Source organism: Suricata suricatta, chromosome 3 (genome assembly GCF_006229205.1).
Source record: "Suricata suricatta isolate VVHF042 chromosome 3, meerkat_22Aug2017_6uvM2_HiC, whole genome shotgun sequence".
Taxonomy (NCBI): Eukaryota; Metazoa; Chordata; class Mammalia; order Carnivora; family Herpestidae; genus Suricata; species Suricata suricatta.
Window position 1 is genome coordinate 135,839,404 of NC_043702.1, and position 17,024 is coordinate 135,856,427.

Consider the following 17,024-nt stretch of genomic DNA (forward strand, 5'->3'; position numbering starts at 1 on the left):
AATTTACTATGAAAAATACCTCTAATTCACTTTCTAACTCAAGAAAAACCATGAATTGGTAAATTGATATTCCCTTTTCTCACAGGAGTGTGAATTTAACAAAGTCTCATAAAAATTAAAATGTTTGTATTACATGTTCCTATCTGAACTTAAATAACAAAAGACATAATTCCAGCTAAAATAAGAATCAGGGCAATTAAGAAAGCTCATGGCCATAGGAACAGTGTCCCACAGCTGAGAAAATGAGCAAAGGAATATTCTCAAGCCAGTGACCAACTGTGTATACGCCTGTGTTCTCATCCTCAGAACCCTCGAAAAGAACCTGTAAGAATTAGAGATAAACAAACCTAATTCACTCATTTTAGTATTTCCACTTGTTTTGTATGCCGAATCTGCAAGAGAGATAGCAAGAAAATGATTAGAGCTTAAAAGGAAATGCATCATGTGGTTCTTTACCACAGCTTCATCATCAAAACCTTAATAGATCTTTATCATTAGAATACTTAAAAACGGCAGTTATCTATCAAAAAAAAAAACCCCATCCTAATTCTTTCTTAAATAGAAGGATGGAGGAGTAGAAGCCTAATGTGAAGATAAATAGGGTTCTTCTTTAGTTCCCATGATAAAGCACCCTTACGTGCTAATGAACTCTGAAAAAGAAGCAGAAGCACACTGCTTGGACGCCTTTACTGGTTCTCTCTGTCATGAAATCAACTTAAGGGTAACACTTGTCAGAGGTTTTACAAAACGTAAATTTTACACTTTACATTTAAAAAAACAAATGTAAGTGAGGCAGAAAAAAATTATAGCCCTGAGCTATAAAGGCTCAGTCTTGATTTTTTTATTAGCATTATGCTGGGAAGAATAAAAAGTCCCTGATCCTAGTTTAAAATCATCATGCTAACAAAAAGAATCAGCAACCTCTTAAAGAGAATGAGGAGCGACTGAAAGATGTCTCAGTAGGTTAAGTAAAAATAAAAATAGATAAGGTACAGAAAAGAGTGCTTATGGGCTAATATTTGTGATAAAAGGGAGGAAAATATCATATATGCACAAATTCCTTTGTTGCTCCATAAAATATCTCTAAGAAAATACCTAAGAAACTGAAAACACTGGTTCCCTCTAATTCCCTCTAATGTGGAGACTGGGCGGGTAAAAGACAGAGGGGGACAGGGAGATTTCTCACTATATATTTCTAATAACTTTTAAACTTTGAACCAGATGGATACATGTACTAACCTACTTAAAAATAAAGCTGTGTTTATAAAACAGGTAAACCAACAGACAAAACAATGTCTTACCAGATCTTTGGCTTCTTAGGGGGGGTCTACACAGGCTGATTATAGGATCTTCACTCAGCACTAATACAGAAAAAAAACCAGTAAAAAATAAATAAATAAATAAAATGTCAGACATAGTAGATTTATTATACAATCATTTACTTATTCAGCAAAGGTTTTTCAGAGCCTTTCATTATTTTAAGTACAGGAATATAAAAGTGAACTACAGACAAATTTCATGCCTCAAAAAATTTATGAACATGATAGAAAAAATATGCAATTTTTCTCAGTAGACCGTATTTATATAAGAAAGGAATACCAAATAAAACTCTCCTAAATTTCTCAATTGAGGACCAAAATTGACAACTCAATTAATTATTCCATTTGGGGCTTACCCTCATTACGGATCATTCATGGCATACTTTAATATAGGGGTTAACTTCCTGAGAGTTAAAACAGTACCTCCAACTATTTAACCTTGTATGTGGTCAGGAAATGTGTTCTAATCTTAAATAAGGTGTTAACATTAGCCAGGGTTTCAGACTGTCCATCGTTCAACGGCATAGGGTCAATGTGGAGGCCGATCCCATCATATAAAATGTTAACCTAGAAAACCAAGGTGTGTTTTCTCAAAAAGCTTCAAACAACATTATCTAAAATCCAATATGCATCTGAATTTGGATCATATTATATTTATTTCATTTGTTTCTATAAAAACCTTGGTGGGCACCTGGGTGGCTCAGTTGGTTAAGCATCCAAGTCCTGATTTGGCTCAGGTCATGATCACATGTTTAAGTCCTGAATCAGGCTCTGCACTGACAGTGTGGAGCTTGCTTGGGATTCTCTCTCTCTCTCTCTCTCTCTCTCTCTCTCTCCCCCTTTCTGCCCCTCCCTTGCTCATGGGTGCATGTGCACGCTCTCTCTCTCAAAATAAATAAATAAAACTTTAAAAAACAACAACATTGTGTTTGGCTCTGTCTGAGAACAGTGAAAACCATTCTGAACTGGCTATCGCTGGCCCCCTCCATTACACTGACTAGCCTGTTTGTTTTCACAAAACCGACTGAACCCAATTTCCCCATTAGTATCCAGAAGAGAAACTGTGACAGCCCAGGCACTTGTTTGTTCAAAAAATACTTATTGAACACGTTTCTATATACCTTCAAGACAGAAATATGGAAAAGCAATTAAACTTCTATAGCTCAAAAAGGCAGAACTAAGATCAACACACAGAAAGTTAGAGAAAAGTTAGCTTTTAGTTCATTACTTAAATTATCAATGTTGTCTCCAAAAAGGAACAGATAGTGAGGGAATGATTTCCATTTCACAGAAAATGATCAGGCACTATATGAATGAATGTTAACAAACGTATACCTGCAATGAAAGAAACTTTGGAAAGATGACTTCCCTAAATTGTCTAGCTGTAAGAGTCTATGAAATATCTATCACAGTTGCTAGCATTTCAAACATCAGGTATTTAGAACCTACAAAAATAGCTTTAAAAATAAATCTTGTAAATGTTCTTAATCCCATTATTACAATTGCTTTCCTCTTTTTCTCTTGTGTTCTCACTCTTACCACATTTAATTAAAACTCAACTTAATCTTTAGACATCAATTACTATTCCAGTTCCTATCTTTTAAGACGTTATTTCCTGCACGCTCAATGGTGCACATATCCTTAGACAAGACACTTGAAGGAGACAGAGCACCAAAAAATAAAAGAGCAAGTATCCCTTTTTTGTAGCAATCTTCTTCCCTTGTCTGCTTTTGCTCACCACTGCACCCCCAGCATCTAGCATGGGGACTGGCATAAAATAGGTACTCAATGTAAAATTAGTGTCATGATTTCCAGAAAGGAATGAATCTGATCACAGAACAGTTATATAAGAATACATGGACTGGGGCACCTGGGTGGCTCAGTTGGTTCAGTGTCCAACTTTGGCTCAGGTCATGATCTCATGGTTCATGAGTTCGAGCCCTGCAAGGGGCTCTGTGCTGACAGCTTAGAGCCTGAAACCTACTTCAGATTCTGTGTCTCCCTTCTCTTTGTCTCTGCCCCTCTCCCTCTTATGCTCTGCCTCTCTCTCTCTCAAGAACATTAAAAAAATTAAAATTAAAACAGAAAAAAAAGAATACATGGACTGAACTGAATGGACAATGCAATGCATATTTTAATGTGAAAACATTTCAATTCTGGAGCTTCAAACAATAAGAAGAGTTCAAACTGTATCCCTGTTCTAAACTAATCAGTATTTCTTACGGCTTAAAAAAACAGGAAGACAGATGATGCAGTTGTCTTTACTAGGTTGTTTTAGAAGGTGGCCGTTTGGCTTAGGTCTTTATTCTTAAGGGCATCTTTGGATAAATGTCCCTTAGACCATACCAGTGGTCCTATATACAGTTATAGCACTATTTTTCAACATGAAAGTTAAACTGAAAGTCTATGATTCTATAAGAGAAAAGGCCTACTTATAGTAGTACTCCATCAGAGAGTGACTACTATTTACGTAATTCCTCTGCTAGACAGATGTTATAAGCATTTTTTCAATAATTCCCTGAACTCTCTCTTTGAAGCATGCCAAGTGCTAGATGCAGGATGATTTTTAAAAGTACCACTGAATTTTGGGGCACCTGGGTGGCTCAGTTGGTTGAGCATCAACTCCTGATTTCATCTCAGGTCATGATCTCACAGTTCGTGAGCTTGAGCCCTGTGTCTGGCTCCGTGCTATCAGTAAGGAGCCTGCTTGGGATTCTCCAACTCTGTCTGCCCCTCCCCTCTTCACTCTTTCTCTCAAAATAAATAACCTTAAAAAAAGCTCTTTAAAAAAATAAATAAAGTACCGCTGAATTCTCAGTATCCCAAATCTCCTGAAGATGTACATACCCTTATTCCTTGTTATAAACACAGTACATTACTGATGTATTCGAGGCAATTTATGCATGGGTTCCCATCAATCTATCATCTTCACTGGGAAATGTTTTTTTCTTTTCCATTTCTAATAATAACATAAGCTTCTTGAGGCAAAAAAATGCTTAAGCAAAACGTCACGAACTTCGTATCTCTTGTAAAGTGCCATAAGGTGGGGGGTGCCCCCTTGTATCTGTATGTTTTACTGTGTACAAACATGCACACACTGTACCATTTCCACAGTGGCCTCGCAGCTAGGGCAGGGGAAATCATACGGAGGAAGGCCTGTGGTTCGAGGTGGGTGGGTAACGCAAGCAAAGTCGAGTGTGCTTTGCCCAGCATTATGTAGCCTTGTGCCTCATTAGTGGTCCTTAAATACAGGCCTAATGTGAACTCCAAAAGACTGTTCAAGACATTTTATTATATAATAGTTTTATAATGGTCTATAGATTAGTATACAGCAGTCACCATTCTATCAATTTACTTAAATTAACACTGTAATTTTTAACGTTAACTCTAAATTTGAAAAAAGAAAAGTTTGCTTCTCCAGGTACAAAAGATAAGCAAATAAACATACTATAATAAAATTTCCAGAATATGATTTTTCCAAATGGCTAGGGAAATCTGTAGCATTTATTACTCAAAGCATTTTTCTAAGATGGTTTATAATCTTAACAAAGTAACATAGGCAGTTCAAGGAATTAAATATAAAGAGCGTGTTTATTTGGAACTACACTTGAACCAGATACACCTTATTCTAAAATGAGAACAGAACAGGTCCAATTATAAAGCATAATCTTATTAGAAGCAATAACTAAGGAAACAAGTCAAGACAGGAGTTTTACTGTTGTGGGACTTAATATCAAAAAAAGCAAACTGAAAATAAATGAAACTAAAAACCAAAGGAACTAAGCATTAATAACTGAACTAAATCCATTTCTCTGCTTTTCAAAATAGTTTTAACAACTCTTAAAACTTAAGTAGACTATCAACATAGCCTACTTCTATGTTACATTGACACTAAAATACAAATATTTTTACTCTTTAACATCTCTGAAATTGAGGGGTTGGGGCGCCTGGGATAAACATCTGACTCTTGGCTTCAGCCCAGATCATGATGTCACAGTTCATGAGTTTGAGCCCCAGAGTGGGCTCTGTGCTGACAGTGTGGAGCCTGCTTGATATTCTCTCTTTCCCCCTCTCTGCCCTCTCTCTCTCTCTCTCTCTCAAAATAAATAAACTTAAAAAAAAAAGTCTTTAACATCTCTGAAATTGGGATGAATCATACAATCTATGGCATGTTACAATTCAATTGGCAGCATTTCTTCCTTCTAAGTGACACATAAAACACTGATGGTGGGTCTTACAACGATGACATTTCAGATTTCATGAAATATTCACCGTATCATGTCATGATTTTACTATGCAGAACACTCCATTTTACTTTTAGTTTCTTATTTATTTATTAACATTTTTATTTATTTTTGAGAGACAGAGACAGATCATGATCAGGGGAGGGGCAGAGAGAGAGAGGGGGACACACAGAATCAGAAGCAGGCTCCAGGCTCTGAGCTGTCAGCACAGAGCCCGACACGGGGCTTGAACCCACGAACTGTGAAATCATGATCTGAGCTGAAGTTGGTCGCTCAACCGACTGAGCCACCCAGGCACCCCAGTTTCTTATTTAAGTAGGCTCCACGCCCAACGTAGGTCTTGAATAAGAGTCACATGCTTCACTGACTAACTCAGCCAGGTGTCCCTCACTCAATTTTAAATGGAAGGCAGTGTGACATATTCACTCACACCACACTTAATGAACTTCAGTGAGTAGCGAATTATTACATGGGAGAATGACAGTGAGGTACTTGGGGGAAAATGAAAGGGTTCTGAAGAAGACAATTCCGGGTCTGAATTTTGGCTTAGTCACATATTGTGTAATCATAGGGAAGAGTCTTAGCTTCTCTGAGCTCTAGTTTTCTCATCTATAAAATGAGTACATCTATCCTGCAGAATTAGGAGAATGAATTACCATACACAAAGTGGCTCATAATTAGTAGATACTCAAGTATTCACTCCATCGTTTCTTGACATATGCCTATATGGCTTAATTCAATAAACTATTGAGAAGATTCCCTGAAACTGAAGAAGTATGATTTGGGATCCTTGATGAACCCGGTTATAATGTGTACCTTAAAAAAAAAAAAAGATGGCAGGTAAGGCAATAAATAAAATCACTTTTCTTACCTGGAGTTTCTTGTGTTCTCTGGATAGTCTTCTTTGAGACTGTTTGGCTTAAAATCGTTTGTGAAGATTGTTCATCCTCTAAAGAACAGAAATGACAATTGTTAAAATTCAGAATATATGATCTGGTACAGATTAAGCACCTTAACAGCAATACAAAAGCAGAAATGCACGTAATTCATTTCTTTAGCAATGTGTAATTAAGTCTGCCAAAATTTAGGAATTTGGGTATACTCTTAAGGCAATATACACATATTTATCTTTGATGCTTTACTATAAAAGTCTATTACTTTAGAAATTTATAAGATGGGCTAAAGTTTCAGAAATTATGTGGAAGAAAGCATGAGTGAAAAATGTTTAGATCCTTACAGATTTTTTACTAAAATAGAGGTAAATTCTTTATGTGTTAAAAAAGCTGACATAACTACACCAGGTTCTGTGGCAGAGTTAATATAACGTAACATTTATTGACTATGTGTGCAAAACATTCTTCAGATACTGAAGGGGATACAACCTAGCTTCAATGATGGATGGGATCTTTGTCTTCAAGTTCCTAATCTTTAAAGAGAAATAAAACTAGCCTGTATATGAGCTAAACTGTCTTGAGTACCTACACCCAATAAAAATGTACATATTTTTAACACAAAGCTTTAACATCAACACAGCTTCAAATGTGTCAGCACTTCAGGCTCTGAGCTGAGCCACTCTGCTCTGAGCTGAAAATCCACCTCCTCTTCCTATCAATGGTTTACCACTAATTATGTAACCCCGTTGTGATTCAAACCCCTGGATTTTTACCTCATAGGCACCTTACACGGGGCTAAAAGGAAACTTCACCTGTGACTCAGGATTAGCAGGGGAAGGAGGAGGTGGGAGGGAGAAGATGGCTTAAGGGAGTTGATTCACCTGTGACTTGCCTAAAACTATACACCACTTGGTCAACATCCTTTTGACCCATTTAGAGAAAAACTAAGAATCCTGCTTTCGTCAAGCTGCCTAACATGACAATGAGTTACACCGAGGGCCCCCAAGTGGCGAATATTTGCAGAGACCACCACAGGTGAGAAAGAGCGATCAGCTCAAGTGCAGTGTAACTGACTTACCCCACCTCAGTGTTAAATACCTGGGTAGGGTCTTAAGTCAATTCAACAACTACTCTAGCCCTTGAAGCGCTCACTCCCCAAATTTCCCTTCTCTCTCCCCCGACCTGGGTAGCGATGGAGAAAGACTGGAAGGTTACATTAGAACCGTAACTCTCAGCTAGGGACTGCTGGCTTTTGAGAAGTCAGAGGAGGAAATGGAAGTGGCTTTGGTAGCAACATCCGCAGGACAGAGGAAACCGAAGTGAAACGGAGTCCCAAGTGTTTTGATGCCGCGCCTGCCCCCTAACTCGCCCACCCTCTGTGACGGCCTGCAGATAGAGGCAATTCGGAGCGCCCCAGGTCGATGCCCAGGGATGCGCAGAGCTCCCCGCTCAGGTCTCTCAGCACCGCCGTCTCCCTACCCGTGCAGGCGCCTGCACCTCTCGCCCGCCTGCGGTCGGGGCGGACCCCGCGTGGGGGCGCCCGTCCCTCCGCGCCGCGGAGCCACTGGAGCCCGGGCGGGGATGAGCTGGGCGGGAGCGCACACCCGCCCGACACACGCGCACACCGCTCGCGCCCCCGCGCCTGCGCTCGCTCCCCGGCTCGCGGCGGAGCCTGTTACCTCCGTCGGCCTCACCTTCAGAAGAATGAGAATCCCGTAACCCTCTCCTGGCCGTAACCGGAGACGGTTCTAGCAGAGGCTGCTGTGACTGCTGCTGCTGCTGCTGTAGGCGGGTAATCCTTCGCGTCTTCATCTCCTCGGCTTCCTGGAGTCGCGGCTGCCTCCTCTGCCGAGATCGAAGGTAGTAGGCGCTTTCTCTCACTTCCTCTTTAGCAGAATCAGGCCGGAACTCTTCTAGCGGGACTCGTCCTCTCGCCGGAGACTTTTCGTTGGCCACCCGGGGCTCGAAGTCGCCGTACACTTCTGGCGGCTCTTCCGAGAACCTCACTTCCCGCCGGCCCGGGCGCGACGGCGAAGGGGTTCCGTACGCAGGCGCGTCACTGCCGCCGCCATTTTGAGGGGCGAGCCGGCGCCTTCCCTCCCGCAGGGGGGCCCGGGGTGTGACGTACACCCCCCATCCTTCCCTCCCCGGCTCCGCCCGCCGCCCGTCGCCCGCCATAGTTGTTGACGTAGCTTGAGTCGATCGCGGAGGTGGATTTGGAGTCCCTAGATTCCCCTGCCGTAGGTGGCGACGACTTTCCGGGGTGTCGGGCGGTGGTCGCCGCGGTCAGGGAGGCAGTTGAGAGTCGCCGGGGCCGCCGCCTGCGTCGTCGCTGCTGTGCTGCAAACCCGCCTCTGGGCCCATGGTGTGTCCTGAGGGCTGTGGGAGAGGCAGTGCCTGTGTTGGGTCAGCTGCTGCGGGTCACTCCCGCCTCCTGGCTGAAGGCACCAAAGAGGAGGAGAAGAGGGAGGACGACGTCGCTGTCCTTGGCCTTGGGGGAAGGAGGGAGGGGACGACGGAGAAGGGACAACTGGCTGGGCAAATTGCCTTTCCTCAGCCAGGCTGGTCGTGGCAACTGTTGCCCGCTCGCCGGAGACGCAGGTCCTGGCCCCTGGGGCTCGAATCTCCGCGGAAGGCCGAGCGGAAGTCGGGTGCAGAAGTTTCAGTCTTCGCCCCCAGGCTGTTGCGCAGTTTTCCCGGAGCCTTTTGGATGCATGGCGACCTTGGCCATGTCTTTCCAAATGGGTTGTTGGGAGTGATGGTATAAAGATCCTTCTGCAAGTGTCATCTTTTCGCGGAAGTTTTTTAGTTTTTAAGCCCTTTATGAAGGCAGTTAGCCAGTTTTAAATTTGAAGTCACCTGTTGAGAGTGCACAATCGTATCTGCGGCATACACTCTGGTAGATTTCCGTTTGCAGAATGTATGCGAGCAGTCTTATTCCTGGCTTTCGTAAAAAAAAGCTCTATTCTCCTCCAGCACTGTTCAGAAACCTTACTAGTGCTGTGTTATGGACCTTGAAAGCTGAACAAATACTTGGATTAAATAAGAGTGCTGTAATTTTAACGTACGGTCCCTTATTCTTTTGATTCTGGGCATGATTTGATTACTGAATTTGACTTGGGTGCCCTGCATTTAGTTTATCGAATAAGAAAGCATGATAAAAGCTGTTGGTTTCAACTCTTTCATGTTTACAGCAGGGGCTAATCTGCAATATCTAGCCAAATTTAGACATAGAGAAAGTAAATAATTGAGAGAAAGATTGTTTCAAATGTATGCGCTTGTCCTGGAAGACTTTCTAGAATTGATTTTAGCGAGTAGATTTAAGAAACTGTAATTTTGGAAACTAATTATTGCGGGGGACCAGCCAACGCACCCCAGTCGAAAGGTACCGAGTAGGGGGTTGGTGTCTGGTGTCGGAGCAATATCTCTAGGAAAGAAAACAGATAAGACGGACAACGTGGATGATGGTAAAGCCACACTTTATTAAGACGGCCAGGGTCTTATATACCATGGGTGATTACATCATTTCTTAAATGGTTACATAGTTCAAGGTCCCTGAAGTAAAGACCTGCTCTGGAAAAAGTCATTCTTATCAGGTCAGTAGTAAATAAAAGGAACCATCAAGTCATTGCAAGAGAGGGATTCCTTAATAATAGTCTGGCTACCAGCGGAAGATGAGCCTGAAGAATTCTATGAGGAGATTTACGTTTCTTAAGGCCCTTCATCAGTTATTCTAGGGTAAGATGCTCATCCTTTAACAAGCTATCTTTGGCAGACAAAGTAAGGGAAGGCTGGAGTTACTTATTGACCCAAGTTGATTCAAAGCCTAAAAGTATGTGTCTCTTTGCAAAGCAACAGAAGATCGTAGACAGGATGAACAGAAGCCACATGTGCGCTATGTTGGAGGTTTTTTGGCCTACTGGGCCCCAACAAATTATAATGAATCATTCTGAAATTTTTGAAGATGTTTATTCAAGTATTAAACCACCTTAGAATGTTTTTCAGTGACTCATTTGCTTAAACTGGGCACAGATTTCAATTGAATGAAATCTTCCAGTATATTTTCACTAATAGTTTGGCTACAGACAGTTACGTGCCTTAGAGAGTCACCTAGGTTTTAGCCTGTTAGGAGTGAAACAGTATACAATACAGCCAAATAAGCTGGAAGAACAGTAACAAAGGAGATGCCTTTTTTTTTTTTTTTTAACTTTTAAGGGAAAATTAAAAGGGTATTCTCCCGTCAGCTTGGGATAAGTGGTATCGTATGTGGAAAACTGTGAGTCTTAATTCTTTTCCAATAAAATGCTGAAAAGTATTGATACTTGGTAATACTTGGCTTTTATTCATGGTTTAAGTAATGCTTTCTCCATAAGGTGCCTATTATAGTGCTCATTAACCTGTAATTGTTAAAGTTCTATAATGTAATTACTAAAGGATATAAAACTTTAATAGTATTAATATACAAAGTTTATATTATGAACTTTAATGCATATTAAGTTCATCCATAAAACATTTACCAGAATAGTCTCCACATAGAAACTTGGATACAAACTTCTAAAACTTAGGTTTGGGGACACATTGAAAAAGAAAGGACAAGAGGTTCTACATATTGTTCAACAGTCAGAGAGAAGATGAGAGGTTCTACGTATTGAATAATCAGTGTGGTGGTGTTTTGAAATTTTAAAATGCTTATAAAAGCTTCAGAAAGAAACTAATGGCTTTCACTTTCCAAAGTAACAAATCATGAGTATATTAAGTAAAGTCAAAGGCATGGTACCTTTAACATTAAAGCCTTAACATTTACATGATAGCTTTTAACATTAAAAATATATAACATATATTTGCTTAGGATTTTCCCTCTTTGGCCTAGATAATAAGAATCCATAATCTTAGCCCTGCCACACTTGTCTCCCACACTCAGCAGTCTAACAAACCCCAACTTTAATCACTGTGAGGCGAAGCTAAACCATTGTCAAACCAGATATTCTGCTGTAGATGTTTTCCAAACTATAAGGGTGGACCCAAAAGACGGGACATTAGAGGCAATAGATTCATAGCCAGTAGTGGAAGGGGTGGGCATGAGCTCTGGTTGTTAAACAATTTGGGAATTTGAGAGATGTGGAGGAATTCAGTGGCTCAGAAGAGAAGACAGTTTCTTCTCGAAACTACACTCATTTAATTCATATATTTATCAAACATCTGTGTTGGCACAGATGTTTGATAAATGAGTTAAGCTAATGGGTGTATTCTTTAGCCTTAGGGTATTTGCCATATATTTGGGAAGACGTCTACTAAATTTATAATTCAGATTAAATGGCATCAATTTGTATACCTAGCTCTTATGCCTGAGTCTAGAAATCTAGTGTTGTTGACGCTTAATTCCTAAAATAGCTCTTTTATTTATTTTTTTTAAGTTTATTCATTTGTTTTGAGAGAAACATCATGAGTTTGGGGAAGAGGCAGAGAGAGAGAGGGAAAGAGAGCATGCGAGCGGGTGCGATAATCCCAAGCAGGCCCCCGTACTATCAGCATGAAACCCAATGTGGGCCCGAACCCATGAATCTTAAGACCGTGACATGAACCCAAGTTGGACACTTCAGTGACTGAGCTACTCAGGCACCCCTAAAGCAACTATTTTAAAGAAACATTTAAAAATAATGTAATTTTTGTACACAAGGTTTGTGTTGTTTTTAGGGTAAGCAGAAATCTAGTTACTGAGAAAGCATTTACTAATTCATTGTACATAATCACATTTCTGATCAGATAGGGAAATAACTTTATATCTTAATAGAAGGGCAACACTTCTAATTTTTTAAAAAAAATTTTATGTTTTATTTATTCTTGAAGAGAGACCGAGTATGAGTAGGGGAGGGGCAGAGAGAGGGAGACACAGAATCTGAAGCAGGCACAGAGCCCGATGAGGGCTCCAACCCATGAACTGTGAGATCATGACCAGAGCCAAAGTCTGATGCTTAACTGACTGAGCCCCGAGGCACCCCAACACTTCTTTTTTAATAAGGAAAAGATTAAAATATAAAAAGAAAGCGAGTTAAATAGTAGCTAGATCCATTTATTCCCCATTCTCACAAGTGAATGGAAAATGTTTTAGACTGTTAATGCGAATGAAAATGTCTAGCTAGAAATGTTATACTGAAATTAGGTAAAATTAAATTCAGTGAAATGAATGGGATATACTAAATACTGTTCTACTTATTCTTTATTGAATTAGAAACTGCAGTCAGTTATTAAACAGCATTTAAGAATCCTGTGATTTTCGCTGAGTGAGAGATGAAAACACCAAAACTCAACACTACATAAAGAATCATTAATCGAATACATATTTATCTTCTGCATTGTACAGACAGACCCTCTTCTAGGCACTTGGCATTATGGTAGTGAAAGAGACCAAAGACAACCCTCCCTGCCTTGGAGTTTACATTCTGTGGGATCAGATGAAAATCAAAGTAAAATAGTGTTTTGGTCAGAAGTGTTACAGAAAAAAATGAGGAAAGGCAAAGTGAGCTTTAAGAGAGTAGGTCTCTTCTGTGTTGTGTAGTCAGGTACAGGAATTTTAGACTTACTTGCTCTTAACCAGTCGTGTGTTCTTTGGTAAATTCCTTGCCGTCTCTCAATCTGCACATTTATAATAGCTATTTTTCATCATTTATTACTATCACTTAGCAGGTACCGTTACGCACATTAGCATGTTTATTCACAACGTTGTTGTTGACTTCTGTAAGTTGCCTTGTCCCCATTTGCCACGAGCAAACTGAGGGTTAGATTAAGCAACTTGTTTGAGAACACGCACCTAGTAAAGGTAGAGGCCACGCTCCAAGTCACGTCTGACTGGTGCTTGCCTTTATTGGATAGTGCCCTCACTGTATTGACTCCATGGGTTGTTTAGTGGTGTCCTGTAGAATGCGTGCTTTCCTGTCGGATTGCAGGGGATTGCCGGAATGCGACCTCGCCTGCTCTGTGCTGCGCACTCACCACGCCTCTCACCCTGGCTTTGGCCAGCGGGTGGGGAGTGGAGAGAGGGGCGTGCTGACAGACTGGGGAGGAGGAGGGGCTGGCCGACTACCAGTCCCAGCATTCCGTGCGCCCCTCCCCTCCCTAGGAAGGTCTTCATCACGTGGACAGGGACTGGGACGACATTCTGATCCGCAGAGTCCGAGGAGGGGTGCAGCCCGGCGTTGTGGGGCAGAAAGAACACCCGAAGGGCTCCCCAAACATTGACAGTCGGCGATTTAAGATCCTGCTAGAATTTGTAAGTAAGTAAAATGTGTATACAACTTTTTCATCTGTTAACATTAGATGTGAAAGCTTCTTTCGAAAGGTTTTTCCAAAACGAACCCTCCCCGCCCCCACCTCCCTACCGCAAAAACCTTAAACGGGGCAGGTTGGGGGCATATTTTTGTTTTGTAGTAAGAGAGAAACAGAACCTTATAAACATTAAACAGATTAAGCTGGGAATAAATGTTTGGTTTGGAGTTTAAGACGAGGAGCAGAATTCCTATAAGGCTCAAAATGTAAACGGGAAGTCTGACTGCCTGTGCCGGTGGCGATTACTCCCTTTACCTGCGTGCCTAGCAGGATCTCCTCGTTCGTCTTCTTAATCCTTATAAAGTAGTGCCACTCCCCCTCCCCCACCTTTTAAAAAGCTGTAATGGTGCTAAAAAGGGCAAAGTTTGAAGTTTTAGTTAGACCCTACAATTATTTGTTACGTATTACATATGTATTCTCAGTTGCATTTCATATCCCTTGAGAAAGTTTACCCCTCTCATTCCTTCAAGAAGGTGTATAAGTACTCTCTTAGAAGGGGGGGTGGGGGGTGGAGCGGGGAAAGAGGAAAAAGAATAAAGTGTATAGTATTCTCTACTTTATCAGTAGTGTGTGTTAGACTATAGTGTGTGTTAGACTATGAGTTCTTTAAATCTGATTCTATAAACTACTTTTGTTTTAGTTTTACCAGTTTTTAGATTTTAAAACATTTTATTTTTGATCTGTATGAGAAATCCTTTGTCTTTTTTTTCTTTTCTATTTTTTTCCCTAAGAATTAGGGCCGTGGGATCTATCCATGTTTACCAGTTTTATTTTTTAAGCACATGATTAGCATATAGGTGGTCAGTGGAAAATAATTTAATGAGAAAAGGAATTGCATGGTAGAAGAACTGAAAATCGTGGAAGAGTCTATGGATTAGAATGGTTTGAAAAACTGACATTTGCTATGGAAACTTTAAGTGAGCACCTCTTCTCAGTAATGTTTATTAAGCTGAAGGCAGAGTCCACAACTTGATTACCAGTTTTGCTGCTGGTTTATCACATAACCACGAATGACTCATTTAAGCTCTATTTCATTTGTTTTCCTTACTAGCATAGAGATAATACAAGCCCGAGAGCTCCTAGAACTCATGAATAGAGTAACTTACGAGTTTAGTTAATAATGTTTGAGGATTATTGAGTATTCTAATAAGGTATTGTGTCTTGTATATAATTTGTTTTTGCTTAAGAAGTTATTTTAAACTGTATACTGTGGGAATTTGTTTCTCTGAAATGCCTCTTGAATTTCCTGAAGGGAAGTTTTAAGTTTGCTCAGGGAATCCCTATCTGCTTTCTGTTGTTACTCATTTTGGATTTAGAATTTTAATTGTGTTAACATTTCATTAGTATTCTACATATTATGACTGTTATTGTGTCCCCCAAGAGGTAATTCCATAGAGTGACTATACTTTATCATAATTTTGTATAGCAAATCAACCATTTTGTGAATAAAGAACAATGCCCCCAACATTGGTCATAAGTAAAGAGTTTGGAGTCAGAGCTGAGTTTGTATTCCTGTTCTGTCACTATGTGACTTGGGCAGATTATGGTATTGCTCTGATCTCTTTCCTTATCTGCAAAGTTAGACATTCATAGGGATATTTGGAGTACTAAATAGGATACTTTAAGGACTCAGCAGATGGGAAGTTGGGCTGCTTTCGTTTTTACTAACACTACAGGAGTTGGTGATTTTGATAATCAAAATAGAAAGAAAATTCACCTATAATTATAATACTTAAGATCAAATTGTGGGGCGCTCCAGTGGCTCAGTCGGTTAAGCATCTGACTTCAGCTTAGGTCATCATCCTGCGGTTGGTGGGTTTGGGCCCTGCTTTGGGTTCTGTGCTGACAGCTCAGAGCATGGAGCCTGCTTCAGATTCTGTTTCCCTCTCTGCCCCTCCCCCGCTCACGGTTTGTCTCTTAAAAATGAATAAGCATTTTAAAAATTCAAAGATCAAAGTGTTTTATAAGTATATACACACTCTCATTTAGCCCTTGACCATGGGCATGCATGATGTGAATGTAATAACCTTATTTGCAGAAAGTCAAGTTTAAAAGATTGGTTTGTTAACTTCTATTTTGTTTTAATTCTATAAATAGAGCTGTCTGTGTCTGCCTTTTTTCTGATCTACTAGTGAAGAAACAGCAGAATTTTTTCTTAGCATAGTTTCCACTTGCTCTCCTCATTTCAGAAAATACAATCTCAGGGTGCCTGGGTGGCTCCTCCAATCCTTGAGTTCAAGCTCCGCACCGGGCTATGTAGTGACTGCTCAGAGCTGGAGCCTGCTGCTTTGGATTCTGTGTCTCCCTCTCTCTCTGCCCCTGCCCAGCTCATGGTCTGTCTCTCTCCGTGTGTGGGTCTCAAAAATAAACATTAAAATAATAATAAAGTACTAAAAATCTCTAGTGACACTTCTATTTAATAGTTTTTGAGGACTTCTTGTGTGCCCTCATTATGGCAAATGCTGCACATTAGCTCTTTAACCCTTACAGTGCCTCTTTCCTCTAGGTAGTGTTACTCCTTTTTGTGGTTTAGAAAACTAAGGCATAGAGAAGAGTTTGAGTCAGGTGCTGGAGCAGACAGTCAGGCCTAGGCCTAGCTCTTAACTCCAGAGAACAGTGCTGCAGGGTTTTATTTTTGCAGCTTCAGTTTGTGTATGTTACATATATATAGGCAGGAATTGATCCTGGAGGCTGACTTATAACTTCTTTGTATAGAAGTAACAGTATTTGTAACTACTGTGACCACATTAAGAACATTTTTATAGGAAAATGGTGAAGGATAGGAAAGTGTTGAGTGCCTGAAGAGATGAGGCATTTACCAATTGTTTTATTAATTGTATCAATGAAAGTCTGATTTATATACAAGATGAATTATTAAGAGTAAACTTTTTTTTATTAGAGATAAACATAGGGTTTATAGTGCCAGAAAACTGTACTTCAAAGCGGTGCCTTGAACATTGTAGTAAAACATTAGAATGGTCTGGTGAACCTCTTAAAACAAAAACTCCTGTACCAGCTTCTCAGAGATTCTGGTTTAAGTAGGTTTGGGGTGGGGCCCAAGAATTTGCATTTCTAACATCATGCTCCAACATGACAGTGATTTCCAGTTAGTGAGTTTACTGAGGAAACAAGTATTAGTGGTGGCCGTCCAAATTGTTGGCTTGACAGTGAAACTGGTTTTTCAACACTATCCTTTGAAAAAAAGAACTAGGATATTTGGAGGCATAGATGACTCCAGGGCTGGG

General features: G+C 40.4%; 2 protein-coding genes across 4 annotated transcripts in view; one reads left to right on the forward strand and one right to left on the reverse strand.

Moving 5' to 3' along the window:
* Positions 1-9,100, reverse strand: part of TOR1AIP1 (torsin 1A interacting protein 1) — a 37,555-nt gene extending 28,455 nt beyond the window's left edge. The window contains exons 1-4 of the mRNA XM_029933367.1: positions 8,151-9,100; positions 6,435-6,512; positions 1,302-1,361; positions 348-392 (exon numbers count right to left, since the gene is read on the reverse strand). Coding sequence (XP_029789227.1) covers positions 348-392; positions 1,302-1,361; positions 6,435-6,512; positions 8,151-8,634 — 667 coding nt within the window. The 5' untranslated portion in view covers positions 8,635-9,100. The remainder of the gene's footprint in view (positions 1-347; positions 393-1,301; positions 1,362-6,434; positions 6,513-8,150) is intronic.
* Positions 8,002-17,024, forward strand: part of LOC115288187 (torsin-1A-interacting protein 2-like) — a 35,915-nt gene continuing 26,892 nt past the window's right edge. For all 3 annotated transcript variants that reach the window (XM_029935268.1, XM_029935270.1, XM_029935273.1), the window contains exon 1: positions 8,002-8,316. The gene's annotated coding sequence lies outside the window, so the exon portion shown is untranslated. The remainder of the gene's footprint in view (positions 8,317-17,024) is intronic.